The 18454-nt window shown below is 37.8% G+C and overlaps 1 protein-coding gene across 1 annotated transcript in view; it reads left to right on the forward strand.

Annotated features, from left to right (window-relative positions):
- SDHAF3 (succinate dehydrogenase complex assembly factor 3) overlaps positions 1-18454 on the forward strand; it is a gene marked incomplete at its 5' end in the record, with an annotated part of 32872 nt that continues 14418 nt past the window's right edge. The window contains one exon of the mRNA XM_017729180.1: positions 1-48. Within this exon, the coding sequence (XP_017584669.1) occupies positions 1-48 (48 nt within the window). The remainder of the gene's footprint in view (positions 49-18454) is intronic.

The raw sequence follows: 18454 nt of genomic DNA on the forward strand, positions 1-18454 counted from the left end.
GGCCGGGAGCGGCGGGGCCCGGCGGGGCGCAGGGCAGGCCCCGGCAAGGTCAGGGGCGCCGGGCGGTCGCAGCTGTTCAGAGGTTGGACTCGGTGATCTCAGAGGTCTTTTCCAGCCCAGTCGATTCTGTCTCCTCGGGCATGCTCCATTGAAAGGCGAGCTCCTTACAGAGGTGCAGAATGCCTTGTAGCTTCATGTCTCTGGGCACGTTGTCTTTTATGGTTCTCATTGCCTTGCCTCAAATATTTGTGATCATAGTTATGGACACACAGGTATATGTAACAGAGTGATAACAGTTAGATAATTAGGTATATATAAATGCACAATTATCCGTATGATCTGTTACAATTTATTATATAAGTCTATATACATATTTATAGCTACATACATAACTAATTGTATAATTATAATTAGCTAGGTACATAGCTTCTCTATGAACTTGCATTTCAGTTTTGAGTGACATTTTTTCAGTGTTTCCTAAGGAAACAAGTCTTATGTGAACATTGCTTCTCTGCCTAACACCCCTTCCCCTGAACTTAGTGCATGGTTTTACCAAGGAGAGAAAAGCAGATCACTCCCGAGTGATGTGGTTGTAACAAGTTTCTCAAGCAGCAGAGGACGGAGACCCATAAGGTGCTTTCCCCACATGCCTGGACCCCAGCAGATATTAGCATATTAATAGGTCCCCCAAAAAGTCCACGTGGCAGGCAAATGTGTAGACACTTCACAGACAGGCTGCAGTTAAAGTATGAACACAGCTGCAAGAGAGAAGAGTATAGACAAGCTTCCCATTAATTTTCATGCTCCTTGAACTACTGGTGTGGTAGTATTTTTGAATCTCAAAACTATTTTCCTTTCTGTGGAAGGAAATTCTGTTCTGCTTTGCAGTGGAAGGTGGTTAGCATAGGTAGCATCCATTGCCTCCCAGTTTACCAGTAGAAGGGTAATAGGGGAGAACTGACTCATCTCTTCTACCTGCAGTAGATGAAATCTTGTGGGTTAAAATAACTTGGGCTGGGGCATCAGGAATAAGCAGGGAGAAGACTGCCTGGTATTCTCTACAGAGGAAAGGATTAAGTATATTTTAATTGCCTCTTGCCAACTGATAGATCCTCAGATCAGAGAAATTTTTATCTACCTCTCAGATGCCTGATGCTATTGTAATTCTCAGTTGCCATTTACCTGATATTGCTGAAATGTTTCTGCATCACTGCTTTCAATTTTAACATGTGCTAAAAAGACAAGTTACAGGTTACTATTTTCAGTGCTAAAATCTTCCTTAAAATAGTTTTAGAAAAGGAAGTAAATGTTTACATTGAAATGTTTACATTGAAATATCTTTAGCCATCTGTAAAGTGAAGTAAACAAATAGTGAAAATATTTCTCAGTTTTGAAATGTTTTAGAAGTAGATTATAGGGAAAATTGTGACAAAAATTGGACTATAAGTAACTGAAGTTGGATTTTGAAACCTGACATTTAGTGCTATTAGCTATGATATGTTCAAGGAAAGGAAACTAATTTAATAACTGTTTTGAGTGTTTGAGTATAAAGAACTTTGCAAATATGTCTGTCTTCTAACAAGGTGCTGGGAGATATTATCAGATAGTTAACATGTCTCTTCTCATCTTTAATTTTTGTTTTGTTCTGGGATCTTTTTCTCACCCAAATAATAATCTATTTCAAGTGTGGAATTTAAATCAGACTTTCAGTTTTTTGGCCTGTGAGACTAGCTTTGCATCTTGTGTTATGCTGTGGTTCTCAGCCCCATGAAGATTTGAACTAGGTAATTGAGGAAAGTGGACTGTGGACAAACATGGATTAGGTAACTCTGGGCTCTAATTACATGCTAATTCATGTTGGTGTCAGTCGTCTGACCTGGTTTTGGCTAAGATAGAGGTAATTTTCTTCATAGCAGCTTGTTCAGTGCTGTGTTTTGGATTTAGTATGAGAATAATGTTGGTAATGCACTGTTTTAGCTGTTCCTAAGTGTGCTTGCTCTAAATCAAGTATTTTTCAGATGCCCATGCTCTGCCAGTGAGGAGATGCACAGGAAGCTGGGAGGGAAAATAGCTAGGACAGCTGATCCAAAGTGGCCAAATGGATATTCCATACCATACAACCTATAGTATGTTCAATATATATACTGGGGGAAGTTGGCCATGAGGGGTTGATCGCTGCTCAGGCATGGGCAGGGCATCGGTCAGCAGGTGGTGAGCAGCTGTATTGTGCACCACTTTTTTCTCTTGTGCTTTATTCTTTGCACCCTTCCTGGGCAGCAGGACACTCTTTTGACCAGAAACAGGCTGGAAGCTCCAGGGCAGTTTCTGCAGGACACACCAGCATAGCTGTGAAGGGCCTGGTTCTTGCCTAAGAGTCGCACAGGTAGCCCTGAGTGAAGCTGTGATAATGCTAATTTTATTAAACAAAACAAAAACCAACCAAACCAAACAAAAAAATCCACCCAAACAAATCACGACAACATTAATACAAACTGCTTGTTTAAATTTCCTGTTAAGTTTAAGTTTCCTTTTTTTTTGGAAAAATGCATAGTTACAGCTCTGATAACAGTGTTTTGGTGTGTTGCATTTCCAACATTTTTCTTTGGAATTTGCTTGTTCATTAGGCTAAGTATATACCTTGCTGTATGCACTTTAGTGTTGTCAATATTCAGCTTCCATCTGGAAATGTTCTTTCCTCATGCCTTCTGTTGCATGCAGGGCAGAGCATCTGGTACAGAGTGGCATGATGTCTCATGTTGTAGAAAATTAGTATTCTTAATTTTATGTTAAAATAATATGTCTTGATGTATATTCATCAGAGGGTAAAGATTATGGATATGATGATTGCAGTGATATTTCTTGACTGTGAATGAGGATTTCAATATGCAGTGTAATCTTAATAAGTCATCCCAAATGCTTTTTGAATGAAAATTTCCAAGGATGTCTTATTTTAACATGAAACTACTTGACTATTGCTAAAACTCTTCAGGTTCTTTTTGGGTAGTCAGACCTTCTGGGTGTGCTTGAATATACTAGTTCATAGTCTGTGGTGTGCTTTCTTGTCCTCCAGTTTGATTCATATTAGCTAAATGGTTAGGAAACAGGCTTGGCATTTCAATCACATTATGTTTGCCTCAATTGATCCCCCTGCCTCCCTTACTATTTAAGTTATGCTGTTTCAAGGGAACTGGGCATATTAATTTGAGGCAGTAGTCAGGTGGAAGTCAGCCTCTTGTCCTAGGCAGCTGGTGACAGGGTGAGAGAATAAAGCCTCAGGTTGTGCCACGTGGAGGTTCAGGGTGGACATCAGAAGGAATTTCTTCACAAAAATGGTCGTTAAGAGCAGAGTGCCCGGGGACGTGGTAGAATCACTATCCCTGGAAGTGTTCAGGAAATGACTGCATGTGGCACTTAGTGCCATGTTTTAGTTGACAAGTTGTGTTCGATCGAAGGTTGGACTCGATGACCTTAGAAGTCTTTTCCAGTCTGCATGATTCTGTGATTGTGTCTCACAAACTGAACAAATTTCCTTTATTTCTTGTGAAACATAATGGAAAACCTGTAGGGAGGTTTCTAAGATCAGCTTTAAAAATAAAGGGGGCAAAAAAGAGGTAAAAAGCTCTGAAATTATATTTGCTGTAGTATGTGAATGGTTCATGTTGTTTTCCTGTAAAGGAGATGAGAAGGGATCTGCTTGTTTAGAATGCACAGAAATTGAGGGATTTAGTGTTAGAGCCAACCATGTAGATGGCTAATGTAGTTTTGTAGGAAACCTAAGCTGACCTATTTGCATTTATAAAATAGGGAAACTATCCACTGAATATTCTTGGAAGAGTTCTTAAGTGGGTACGACCGAATCCATATGTATTTATATAAAAGTAGAAGAATGTAAATATTGTGGTTTTCCTATCGTTGGTATTGGATTGCTAGTTTGTGTCTGGAAACTGCTGGAAAATATTAAAGGGGGATACAAAGCTTTGTTGTTCAGGAATTATGCTTGTTCAGGTAGATTCAAATTAAGCGTATAAATTATTAATATATGTTCCTATCTATTTTCTAAATATTTAATATTTTAATTAAAATAATTGGTACTCATTTACAGGAGACTGCTGATATAATTAGATTGATACTGATTATTACCTTGGAATGCTATTGAATTAATGTTGACAGGTATGATAAGTCAATTAGTTCAACAGTCTTCTAAATCATATGGTAGTTGATGAGAATGCTTACATAAGATAGGTAATATTAAGATAGTATTGATTATTTTATTTCAGGTTGCAATAGGTACAATATTCAGCGGAATAATTTCAGTAAGAATTTGTTTCACATTTAAGCATTAATTTTGAAAATTACTGTTTTGTACTTGGCTTTTTTAAAAAGCCTGACTCTGTAGATGAGAAGGCCTGGACTGTCTCTAAGATGAGCAGAATCATTCTGCAGAATTACACTATGTTTTCTCAATCTAATAGATCGAATAAATTGCCTTGGAAATTCTTTGGCCACTCTTGACCCTGAAAGCCTTTTTACAAGCTTTCAAATGAACTGTCTGGGGAACCTGGTCATGTAGCCTCTCAAGAATGACTAAATTTTTTTAATCAGTATATTTGGTGCAATACAAATAATTGTCATTCATCAAATTTATTTTCAGTTGTCTGTGTCACTTGCAGTATTTACTTTGCTGGGATGATTGTGGGATGCTGTCATATTTCAGAGAATATAGTTGTTCTGATACGTCTTTCTACTCATGAGTGGATACACTTACAGAACTTTTTCATTATTAATTTTCTGGGCGAGTATGATCTTCCCTCTTGATTTATTTTTAAGCTGCTGGCACTCAAAAATATGTTGAAATGTTGAATGGAGAATTTGAAGAGCAAATAGTCAAAGAGGGTGGAAGAGGAAATTGTGGCCAGTAGTGGAGTCAGACTGAAATGGGAATGGGATGTGTGGGTTGCTCTTTGTGCTGTCTTTCAGCAAATAATGTAGGTTGTATAAGTATAAAACTGCTGCTGGCATTCTGAATTCTGCTCTCAGTTTCAGTGAAGTACATTACATAAGAGATGTTTTCTTTTCCTGACAAAGAAATACTTTTTTTTGGAAGGAAAATATGTCTTTAGGTTTTTTGCCATTTTATTACTTTTATTAAAGTTGTGAAATAGGATTTTAGAGTAGTATTTCATTTTAACATTACCGGATACATTGGAGTTTGCTTTTAGTGATTTTAATGGCTATCTGGATAAAAACCTTCTTATTAAGAGTAAATTCCTACTGAGTCCTATGTTTTTATCCCCCACTTAGGGTGTTCACTAGTTATTAGTTTGTAAGAACTAAATTGGAGTCAATTTCCTCTATTTTCTTTAATATTTCTCAAAAGGCAGGAAGGAATTTTGCACTTTTCTGAGAGGCAGGGAGTTGTGGCTGATAAACTGAAGAGTGTGTGGGATTTGGATATGAATGGCCGCAGGAAATCAGGCTGCTGCTGTGACCTAGCATTCCTGGTGGCCTGCTTGGTTGCAAGATTTGAAGTCTATCTCTGATGAAATTTTGCCTGGGTGCACCCAGGATTTGGTGGGTGTCCTGAATTAGTTTTTATATGCAATTGCAAAGGTTGACCATGTGGATCTCTGTTGTGAAGTATCATGCAAATAACATCTTTTTCAAATTATGCCATCTCTTCCATCCTTTCAGTGCTCTTTCAGATTCGGGTTTAGAAGCAGGAGTCTGCTTCTCTTCCACGGAGAATCCAGGCAGTCTGGGAGCTTTCTGAAGTGGTGAGACTTGGGCTAGCCTGGTGGATACCCACTTGCTTGTGCATGATGCACATCTGTTGTGGGAAGGGATATCTGTTACTTCTCACCTGGAAAGCAGCATCATTCTCTTTCAGGTTCATCTGCCCACTGCTGAGGCCAGTGACTTCTAGCTGGGCTGTTTTGTTTTTTTTTCCCCTGTGTACATACTGGTTTTAGACCTTTGCTGTATTTTCCAAATCTAAAATTTTATAAATTGTGGCATCAGTATTCTCAGTGCTTCTGTCATGTTACCATACCAATTATCTATATGCTGTCATATCTGTGATTGCATGTAGCTAGTCAGATGGCTGTTTTGATAATTGATTATCTGCTAGTTGAAGTTTTTATTTACAAGTGTTTTGACACAGCAGGAAATAATATCCAAGCCATAGGGGTCACATCCAGCAGTAATGTCAGTCACTTGTGTGTGCCAGTCACCTCACAACAAGGAACACTGCAAGTGTAAATACATGATGTGCAAATAGGTTTATAAATTTCAGATGGTTTTGTAGCATGCCTTTGATATTTAAAATGTGACATGAATTGAATCCCTGAACTGAAATTCTGTGGCAGAGTGTAGCAATTTTATTAGTTGTAACTTAGATTGAGAAGTTTAAATTGCTGTAGAAGTGGGGTGCATGTCTACTGAGTGTAACAGTTTACTCCTTGCATTGGGTAGCACTGGCAGGGCATATTTCTGTTAATGCTCTCAGGGCTGAAGATACTGTAGAAGTTTTGTGAATGTCTGCCCCACGGACACCTTCCTAATGAGTACAGGCTGGGGACAGCCAGTGTGTGAATAGATTGCTAAATAAAAAACAGCCAGACACAGTAGAAGCAGAACCAGTAGTGGAGCATTTACAGAATTGTCAGTGTAAAAGGTAATTCAGGTTTCCATCTAGTGGTGTTATAAAATTCTGTCCAAGCCATTTGAGACAGCATGTGCATAACCATGCTAGCTAACATACCGTTGTACTTGTGTATGTGTGTGAAACTTAGGGAATCAAAAGCCTTTATTATATATAAATTATAAATGTAATAACACATAATTCTCAGGACCTCCAGATTTTTTTAAATTAGAGCTGCAATGATCAGCAATTTGTTACTTTGTGCATTCAGATATCCAAATACTCTTTGAACGTAAGTTTATCTTACTTGCTGTGAATTAGGCTGATTCCTCTTTTTCAGTATTCCTTGACAGCCATTTCAAAAAGTTTAACATGACTCAGGTTACTGAAAGCACATGGGTGTCCGAAAAAGCTTTTCTTCAAGTTGTATGTATGAAAGTATGAGTGTTGTTAGATTTCTTGCTTTCTCTTACATTTAAACAAAAAAAAAAAAAAAAAAAAGAAGAAAGGGGAGCAGATGGGTATTCTGATTGTTTTGCCTCCAGAGTTACAGCCCTATTTTTAGTATTTAAAGTATTTTGCAGTAGAATTTAGAAAACCTTACCGGGTTAGGTTTTCAGATGAAGGTATTGAGGTCTGAACTCTGTTGCATTTTAAGACAATGTAGTGGGTCAAACAAACAAACAGAGTATGAATTGCAGTTGCAAAGCTACAAGGATTTCTGTTTGTTTGTGTTTTATTGATGCCTTCCTTCTAGCATTTGTTTGGTACTTGTGTGAATATTGTCAGCATGGTGTTTTGTAAGCATGGTAGGTTTTACTGCGTTGTCAGTGCATTTCTACTATCAACACTATAAACACTGCCAACTTTCTACAAGTGCTGTCAAGTACCATATTTTGTAATTACTGCAATAATATTATGAGTGCTGTAATTGCATGTACTGTATAGATGTGCCTTTCTGTCCTGTGTAGACACAAAATTGATATTTTCTGCAAGTTTAAATGGCATCTGGAGCACATCAGAATAATTGTTTGGAAACTGTTTTGGTTTTTTTTCTTCTTCTTTCAGCATAATGTGAGGTTGTACAAATAGAGTTATGCATCTTGAAGGGTTTTAAAGCCCCAGATTTTTATATATAGAGCTATACTTAGGACATAAGGATGTATACCCATTGAAGAATGAAAGATTTTTTATACAGTTCACTGATATTAAAGTAATTTAATTGCGTATTGTTTTTTGCAAGAAACTGAACCTGAGATTTTGATCTCATAATCTTGTATTTAGTCGTGTCTTTATCACCATTCATGTTGCTTTAGCTGTCTTTTGTAATGCTGAGAGCTTTGGCTCTTTTGAGGCTGAAGCTGACTGTACTTACAACCGTACGTAGTCTTAGTGATATCCTGCTTTTTGTGCAGCTCACTCCTGGGAATCCATCAAGCAGAAAATTTCTGCTCAAATATTTTTTGTTTCTGACTCAAATCTGCTGATTTCAAACTGTATTTTTGAAGGATATAATTTGGAAAATATATTTAATCATAGTATCTGATAAAATGTTTGAACTTACAGCTTTTAAAGGTAATTTCCAGAAGTAATGTATAGTAATGAGGCATTTCTAGTGAACAAGTTAGAATTCATACTAGAAGCAGAGTTACTGAGTGTTGGATTTCAGGCTTATTGATGTGTGAGGGGGTTGAGTCCTGTTAATATGCTGGTTTTTATTGTTTCAGGGACATTAGTGAGAGGCAGAACAGTCTAAGATGAAAGAGAGCATGATGCACTTTTTTCTCGCTGCAGTAACTAGGTAAATCTGTAAAATACCTTCTAAATGGACCTTGCACCCATATTTCAAGACTGGCTAACAACAGACACACTGTAGATGCACCTTCCTTTTCGTTGTGGGAATCACTGAATGGCGTAAACTTGATAAACTAGTTTTATGCAACTTTATAGTATTTTTTTCTTCTTGCTGAACTATTCCATAATTTAGAGGAAATGAACATTAGGTCACTGCAACATTCTTTTTTTATTCTTTTTTTTTTTTTTTTCTTCCTGAACCAGAAGAAATGTGTGAAAGGATTTGAGTTTTAAGTCCCCATCACCATTGCTTCTTTGGAGATGTCATGGCTGAAGGTATTGGGTGGTGTTGGAATTATTGATATTTGCATGGAATAAGTCAGAGCAACTGGTTTATTTTTTTGTGGGCCATCAAATACCATTTACTCATATCAGTTTCTTGCTTCTTATGATTGCATAGTGAAAGCATGTGGTGTTTCTAATAGAATTTGGATTATAATAGGCAGTCTGTATTGAGGTAAGAACTCACATTAGCAATCCTTGAAACGTCGTCACCTTCTGGCTGACATCTGTAACGCCCTTTTGTGTACTCTCATGGCTGATTCTTGACCTGATGAAGGAAAAGTATTGTTCATAAGTTTGCAATTTTTAAAGTGTACACATGATGGCAGCAAATACTTAGCTAGAGAAGCCTTGTTCCTATGCTAGAAAAAAGTAGGATGCTGAATTTAGTAATATAAGCTAGAGTTCCTGCAGATTCAATTATTGTTAAATTATTTATTGAAATATATGTTGATAATTGTTAACTTAATGCTGCAGATTTTGAGAAGGCTTTTCAACTAGAAAACTTTATTGTGGTTTCCACTTGGTTTAGTCATAATGTTGTCGTAATGTGCTTTCTGGTTTGGATTTGCATTGGTAAAGTGTTTGGACAATGCTCTTTGGTACAGGGTGTGACTCTTGTGGATGGTCCTGTGCAGGGCCAGGAGTTGGACTGATCCTTGTCGGTCCCTTCCAACTTGGCACATTCCGTGATTATAAAATTCAGGTCAGCCGTGGTAGTCCCCAGGAGAGTATGCCCAGAGCAGATGGAGCCTCAGTATGTAGATACAAAACTCTTTTAAAAAATTTTATTTATTTTAGTTTTTTCATAATGGATCTATTGAGTTTTAAAGCAATTGTATTTTTGGAAGTGTATAGTAATACTCCAAATGGAAATTTTTTTTCACCAAATGAAAAGTTTTATTGTTAGTAAGATGCTGTTACAAAATATGTTGGTATTGCATAGTACTGTTTTCTTTAAAAAGAAAGTTTTCTTCAAAAATGAAAATATAGTATAAAATATTATTTATTCCTGCTTTTATTCCTGGACACCAGTAAAACATTTAAACTGGATCTTTCTCTTTTTTCCTGTCCCTTTCAAAATGAATATGGCATGTTTCAGTGATTCACCATGATACTTTAAGCCAACAAATTACAGTTTGCCACAGTTCCAGGAATAAAACCTTGTGGAAGGTGTAGGTCAGCTTTTGGCTCTGGTACAAGCAGGCTTCTCTAAAATTAAGGATATTTTGGTTCATGTTCAATTATTTGTTCTGTCTATGTACTTTATTTGCAGTGGTTTAAACTTGATTTTATGCTTAGAATTAATTTTAAGGTGTTCAGCAAATCATGACATTCAGTTGTTTTCTGGGCCTTTTAAATCCAGTTTATTGTTCACAGTGAAGTACCCTGGTGAGCTATTTAACATCCATTACAGTGAGTCATTGTAAGAATTTATTTAAGAGATCCATGATGTGAAGGGTTTTAATTAAATGGCAAACATGTCTTTTGTTCTTCAGTTCAGCTGCTGATTGAGAAGTGAGAAGAAATCTCATTGGTAGTGCTAGCAATGTTGTTCTGGTTCATGGGCAATTCAGTACCGCCAGCATAACTCAAAGGAGTTACACTGTTGAGAAAAACATCATCATCCTATCAATCAAGAAGGAAGTGAGAGTTGCTTTGTGAATAATGTGAACTCTGATTTGTCTTTTAAAAATTTTTTATTATTTGTTTTACTGGTGAATCTGATTTTTGTGGAGTGCTTGTCTGCCAGCAGGTGCCACTCCTCAGCAGCAGACTAGTTTCCCAGGCTTAACCGGATAGAGGAAAATAGTTGTGGTAGACCCTTGCTTTTAGAAACATTGATGACAGTTTGCCTAGGATTGTCTTTGTTTTCCTCAATAATAACAACCTATGGTATAAACAATTAAATATTTATATTTTACAATGGAACTGTTTGAAGGTTTATTTTCTGTTGATGCATTAAACCCCAGGGCTGCAAAAATGGTATTATGTGGGCTAAGATGCCTTTGTTCTTCAAAGTTTCGTGTAGAGCAGTATTTTAGTTGAATAGAGGATGACCCAGAAATCATTTAGGACTCAGGGAGCTTCATTACGGAAGGTGGAAAGGTGTCTGTGTTGGATGGAATTGCTGAAAAGATGTAATGAGAAAGACTTAGAAGCTGAAGTCTCAATGGCTTGCAGGAGGCCAAGTCCTTGCAAAACCTTTACACATATGGAAAAACAGATGGCCCAGTTTTAAGTGTAAGAAGGAACTAAGAAGCTGTGCAGTGAAAATAGGCAAGGAAATCCTGGTAAGAATACTCTGTTGGTCATTTGTAAATTTTGAAAAGACATTGTCCTATGATTATGTGTCCTGGGACATGAATAATGATATACTGCTATCTCTAAACTTTAACAGCCATCTTTTTAACAGCTGGTGTGTTGGATATGGGCAAGGCCTGTCTTGGCCTCTGTAGACATCTTCAGTAGAAGACTATTTTGATAATTGGTAAATATGGTTAGACCACCAGACCTTGGACTGAGATGATGGATGTCACCTTTCCAGCCTTGACCCCTTCCATCTGTCTGCCAGTAATGGAAATACTCCTGATATAGCTAACAAGGTTTTGATTTTTCACACAGAGCCACCTGTGTGTGTTGTTGTTTTGTTCTAAAGGGTTTAGTTTTATATTCCTGGTGAGAGAAGATCTGTTTTATATATATATGTGTGTGTGTGTGTATATGTAGATATATAAAAAAATATAATTACACTTATTATGCCTCCTCAACTTCAAAAATAATGCAGACTACTTTCTTGTGGCTGGTGGGAAACGTGTGAAGATCTGGGGATGCCATTTGAGCCCTGGAGAATTAACTGTGAAAAAAGCCATCAGTGCCAATTTTATTGCATTCCCACATGTTTCCTGGGAAAGTTCTCCTTTAACTTCTAGTTTGTATTATATAGCTTGGGTTTCATCAGCTCTTCCTTGGAAATAGTATAGCTGCATTTTGTTTTATTCCTATCTCTTTCAGGAAAAAGTGTTTCTGACTTCGTTTGACATTACAGCAAACTTGCCTCTCCTAAGGATGTTTTTTGTAGCATTGATCAGTTATCAGTTATCCAGTGTTAAGAACCTTAAGTGTTTCACAAACTTAATTTTCTAGATGTTAACTATTTCCAACCTATTGGAATTGGGTTTTTTTCTGTATTCATGTATCTATAGCTGTGCAGTATACATGCATGGTGTATTTCAGGGGTTTGCCACCATCTGCTTCATTGAGTGTTTAGTGGCTTTGACTTGAAGCAAAGCATATTGAAATCATAGGGTGATTTCAGTGGGTTCTTCTGAAATTGCAAGTGGGCTGCACAGTGTCCTCAGTGGACAGCAGCTGTGGGTGAAGTTGCTTTCAGATCTTTTACTGAAGTATGAAGGTAAAGCCATTCATGTATCAGAGTATTTGGTTAAGAGAAAGAAGTTGGAATTTTGCAGTTGGGGAGCTTAAAACATTTCCTGTTTGCATGCAAGAAAACCTTTTTATTAATTCTGCTTAACAACATTCCAGATGTTGTACTCTGCTATGCAGAGTCTTCAGAGACTTCACAGTGATGGGGTTTTGGAAAAAATTATCCCAATACAAAAACTACGCACTACAGAGGAGATACTAAAACAAAAGCAAGCAGTGTATGAAATAAGCTCTTGGCTTGGGAATACACCTCTTGCAGGGCGGGCTGGGGACTGTTCAGCCACAGCAGTGTTGAGCTAAAGGTGGGTGTGTACTGCTGAATCGATGCACCTGGGCTGCTTTGCAGCTGGCAGTGGAACAGCCCATTTCCATGCTGTTAAGCTCTTGTGCTCCAAAGCAGGGTGGCCACATCCAAACTGCCTGCTGGGAGCAGTCCCTGATCTGTGCCAGCTCACTGGCAGAACTTGGGAGTTGTTTTGCAGAAAGATGCTTATCCTTGATCAATACCTGTGCCAGGGACTGTGGCACCAAGCTCCCAGGTTCCAGTACCTTCTCAAAGCATTCCCTGGCAGTGCTATAAGTTTTTACTGCAGACAGAAGTCTGACTCCTTTGCTGTCAAGTGCAAGTGCTGCTTTTGTTCTGAATTCTTTCTGTCACCCATTAGCAGATTATCAACAACTGTTAGATTTATCTACCTTTCTCCAAATCAGGAGTTGTCATATCTGAAATCTGTGTGGAGATTGAACTGTCTAAGAAACAAGCTCTGAACTCTCCAGAGCTGTTCTGCTGCTGGTCTGGTGAAATAAGAGTAGATTCTAGGCCATAATGAAATTGCACGTCAAAACTGGGTGGTGTGTCTGCACAGTAGCATTTGTGAATGTTCAGCTGTAGGCAGGTGGAAAATACATTCCTGGAAGGAAAAGAAAGTGAAAAAACCCACCCTTGCTGTCTTTCTAACCAGGAGGGATTGTCAGACGTGTCTTGTTATTCTGCATCCTAGATCTGTAAAATATTATTTGAGTACTAACATTTATTTAAAATTTCAATTCTGAATCAATTCTGAATCAAATAACATTCACTGCTATTTCAGAGGCCTCTGGAGAGCATAGGCCAGCTGCTGTTCATAGTTGTGCTTTGTGTTGATAAGACAAGTAAGCACACACTTTCATCATTCCATTTTACTGATCTGCTTCTGAAATGTCGTGGGCCAAGTTTACACTCTCTTGGGCTACAGAGATGAGACTGAGTTTGGGAAGTTTGTTTTGTATGGTGCCTTTTGGAGGGTGTTGTGTGGGTGAAGGAAGAGCTGCATGAAGAAGCCCTGTTAACTTGTTTGAGTGACAGTGGCTACAGAGGAACTCCCAAGTTCCCTGGAAAAACTAGAGCTATCATCTTGCACAATACCTCAAGGGCAAGCAGGCAGAAAATAAACCTTTGGGTAATGCAGGGTATTAGAGTATTTCTAATTATCCTTTGCTGTCGTTGAACCTAATTTGGTGAACTGCTAAGATGCACTGCTTGTAAATTTTGATCAGATTTTTTTTGAGTGCTGTTGCATAGTGTGTATTGTGTTTCAAGTGGAAAGGAGGTTTTGTTGTTCTTTTCACTTGTATGTTGTACAAGTAAAGCTTCAGTGACTTTGGTTTAGTGAGGAAAATTATAAACACAGTGTTTCTTTTCTGAAAAATAGCTGCTAATGAAGTTTTGTGTTGGTTATGAAAGAATAGGATGGAATCTAGCTTCTGCGTGTGTTAGTAAAAGCTTGTATACTTAAAGTTTGAATAAATCAGCTGATTATTGAATAATGCCACTGTTCTATTACCGATCTCTTAAGTATGTGAACTTGTCTGTCTTCGCGAACTTTGTAGTTGATGTAGTTATTTGAAACAATTGCCTTGGGGGAGGAAGAGAACTGTTTGATATAGTATGGTATCTTCAGTACTGAAACATTTGAAAAAAATCTAAAATCTGGTAGTCCTCAAAACATGTCAGATCTTACCAATGTTTCTTTACCAATAAACATAATGTCAGATCTTACCAATAACCTGAGATTTGTATTTTAAATATTTTTAACTTGAGGCTAGTCATTAAAATATCACTTGGACTAATCTTGGGGTTTTAATGAATAGAGTAATAAAGCTGAGGTAGCCTGGAAGACCTTGACTGGAAGGGCCATTTTAGATCAGGTTGGTTGTAGCCTCACCCAGTCCTTCACACAAACCCTTTTGGGTTTTGCTGGTAGAGGTTGTGTAGAGGATGAGGAGAAAAGATTTGACTTAAAGTATAATTTTCAAATGTGAGGTGAGAAGGTTCCCAAAGTTTCTTATGTTCAAGCAAAACTAACTACAGTTCTAAAAGTTGTAACCTAAGTCGGATTCACAACTGAATGGTACTGAAGTACGAGTGCTGACTCAGCACTCTGAAAGTACATGATCACTGACACACACTGGTATCCTTTGTGGCACATTTAATCGCTTGGTTTCAATCCAAGAGCAGTACGTCCCCAAAAACTGGAAGTCGTATACTGTGTTGGGTTTTGCCTAATAATGAGTTAAGTTTATATATAAATGTAACTGTGTAGGTGTGATGTTGGCAGTGTGTTTATGTTTCAGCAGTATGTTTATGCCGAGACAAAGTCAGCCATATAAAGTGTGTATGTCGTTGAAATGAGGATTAATGTGCTAGACAGTGTGGAATATAACTGTGATGGAGCAACTTTCATGGTAATTAGCAAGAGCTTGGAAACCTGTATTATACTGATGTGAATGCTGTCTGCATTATTAATTTTTATTGTATTGTTTTTGATGGATTGTTTGTGCACTTATTTGCACAAACACACACTTTTAATGCACAGTAACAAGTATAAGAATAAATGAAGTGTATGAGTTTGTGCATGTTCTTCTTTTGAAAATCAGTGCCATGGTATCCAAAAGACTTAGTTTCAGTCTTTCATGGCATTAGATTGATACCTAACAGTTTCACTTGAATTTATTTAGTAGTCTAGCAGAAAGCATGCAGCAGTGTGCAGTGGATTTAGTTGCAGTGTGAATGAGCACTTTGAATTTGTTTTATTTGGCTTTGTCCTTTTTTCTTCACCTTCAGATGTTCAATTCTGTTGTGTGAGATGAGGTTCTGATGATCCCTTGTACTATTTAGCATGTCCCATTTGTTGATTAAAGCTTTTGGTACAGTGATGCATCTGTCACTGAGTACTTACCAAGTTACTTGCCAAAGATTTCCTTTTTCCTGGGTAATGGGACTTCTTTGTTTTCATTTGTGATTAGATAGCTTGTAGGAGCATTGTTGAGGGAAGATAGATTCCAGAAAACATTGCAAATAATAATTTTGACAACAGTTGGAGCAGAACTTTCCCAGGTAAATTCTCTACCTACCTGATGAAATATAGCATTACCAAGCTGAGTTCTGTAAAGGAAGATGTTTTGCAAAGCTGTTATTTTTAAATTCACTGCTGTAATGGATATAGCAAAGAGTTCAGTGAAGATGAGGAGATCTGCTTTATTTTTCTCCTAAATATAGACGAATACAAATGATCCAATCACTTTTCCCCAATGCTGTATGGTCTTATTTTCAGTGTTTTCATCTTTTGAGAAATTAAAAATTTGTGTTAAAATGTTACGCGTTGACACAGAGAAGTTACATTTTGTTCCAGTTTTCTTGGGCAGCAGTCAATAGTCAAGGCTAGTCCTGCACTACAGCAGCAGGTGGACTTCAGGCTGGATTTACTGTAGTGCATGTGCCTGTGGGTTGGAGGTCCATGGGCAGCTTTCAATGTCTAGCCTGTAGGGACATTTCACAAGCACATTTCACAAGCAGCCCCCAAGTGGGTTTTAGAAGAGGTGTTTATTCTGGTCTACCCTTGTCTTCTATGATAGAAATGATGCACGTGCTGGGATGGCAGAGGAACCCTTGCAGTCTGATGCCTTCCTGTGCATAGCCAGTGCTCAGAGCTGTGACCTGCAGCAAATGTGTGCTGTACTTGCCTGCTGCATCTCATACAGGTGAGGGGGAGGGCTTTCCCCTACATCACTAAACAGATGTAGTGGGACTGGTCTAGGCTCCCCTCTCAACTGGTGCCTTCACAAGTTACTTTTTTTCAAAGGTACATGAAACATTCTGCAGGACAGCAAATCATGCTAATATCCCCCCCTTTAAGACTGAAATAAACCCCTGCTCACAAAGACCCCAACAATTGCCATTCAGTGTGATCCATGAGGTTCTGCTGTGCTTGTGGGCAGATGTACACAAGATTTTCTTTTTCGTATTTGTATTTGGCTAGCAAGCAAAATCCATTAAGACATATAAACAACGCAAAAATAATTCAAGTTTTTATTGCTCAAATAGCATTGCATTGCTTGAAATAAGTCCAGAGTAATTTTAAAGCCATGCAAATATAAGATGAGATAATTCCTCAGTGTTGACAAGTCTTGAAACACAAGTGAAACCTCTTGAATAGCTTTAGTATTCTCTGACTGGTAGAAATCTTATTTATTGCATATCATCAGTGGACGGCAGGCAGAGATTTTTCTAAACTTATTATATAGTCGATTTGAAAACTCTTCCTGATCATATACAGTAGAAAAAGAACTTGGTTCTTTAGTCAGTATAAACAAACGGTGCAGTGGTTTGACACTGATGCTAATGATAGGAGTATCATGGTATTAGGGTGGAGAGAGCAGCTGAACAGATGGGGGTGCACCATACCAAAATGTTTAAATGGTACCACTTAGAGCAGAGGCAGTTTATCATGGGACTTCTGGACATAGAACTAGCATGTGACACTTCCCATTTGCGCTGTCTTTGCCACAGGCAGGCTGCTTCTGCTCCAAATGTTAATGCTGTCTTTGCCTCTAAGTGAAGACCATGGCACTTGGCTGTGGAAGCACCTGTGAGGCTGGCAGCCAGAGCACAGAGCTGAGCTTGCCTGACCAATCTTAATGTGGTGCATCCCCATTTCTGAAAGGTTGCCCTCATATTTTCCCGGTTCTGGTGTTTTTGCATGCTTTCCCTTTAAAGTATTGAGGTAAATTAATTTCTGTTCCAGTTCAACACATACCTGTTTGCTTGGGACTGGACAGCCTGTTTTTGTGCAGAGGAAAAAATAGAGGTTCTAGGTGGGTGAAAATTTTTAGGAATACGTAGGCAGTCTGGATTTTTGCTGTAAAATCTTAGAGCTTTGTTAACTGAGTGTTCACTTAAAAATGAAGTACATACAGGTCTAAGCTATTTGACATACTTAATTTCCATCCCTTTATTTTTCCCCTATCCTATTTTCCCTGTCATTTGCTAATTGAAAGCAAGCCCCCTTTAATAGCTGGAAAACCTGTGGCAATAGCAGGAAAAAGAAAGAAAAAAAATAGAACAAGATACAGGTGAGTTAATTTTAAAGTATTTGTTGTATAGAGATTACAGGAGAACATGCGGAGGCTTGAGTTTGATATGTATTTGATCTCCCCAAGAACAGTACAGAATATTTGATGGTTTTTTTTCAGAAGTACGTTCCGATTAGCTGTGTCTACAGTACTTTATTGAATTTTGAAACTTGTTTAGCAGATGACTGAATTTTCCTTTTTCATTATCTGCTTAATCCCTCCAGTCTTCTGTGACAGTGCAGCATTCACTTGCTGTATTGTGACAGACACTATAAAAATCCTCTTAAATGTCAGAGCTGTTGGATAAACAGATAGTGACTTGCAGATGATTACAGAAGTTTTTTGGTTTTTCGGATTTGAGGGTTCTGATGCAGTAGCATAAAGATTCACGCTCCCTTTTAGCAGCTCTTGACCACACTGATGACACATTTGTTTTCTTTGGTTAACTTCTGTGGCTAGTTCTGAAGTAGTTCAGAAATTATATAAAAATCTGCAAGTTAAAAGACCCTTGCTAAGTAAGATACATAGATTTGTAGGCTTTAGAGTTTTTTACCTTAAGAAACTGCCTAAAGAATAAGCACAGTTTTAGAATTATGTTTAGAATGGGAACTTTTGGTTTCTCTGAGCATCTTTGTCTGCAGTTATGCCAGAGGACTTTCTGGCTACATATTGTCTTATATCACAACATTTTAGGAAACTAGAACAGAGTAAGGAACTTTATGTTGTAATTTTTAGAGCAGTAAAACTAAAGATGAAGGAAATGCTGTGATTTATTCTGTTGCTTGGAGGATATGGAAGACTTTTTAAACAATGTATTTTATTAATTTCATTTGAAAGAGT

The sequence above is a fragment of the Corvus brachyrhynchos genome, unplaced genomic scaffold, assembly GCF_000691975.1.
Source record: "Corvus brachyrhynchos isolate BGI_N302 unplaced genomic scaffold, ASM69197v1 scaffold142, whole genome shotgun sequence".
Classification (NCBI taxonomy): domain Eukaryota; kingdom Metazoa; phylum Chordata; class Aves; order Passeriformes; family Corvidae; genus Corvus; species Corvus brachyrhynchos.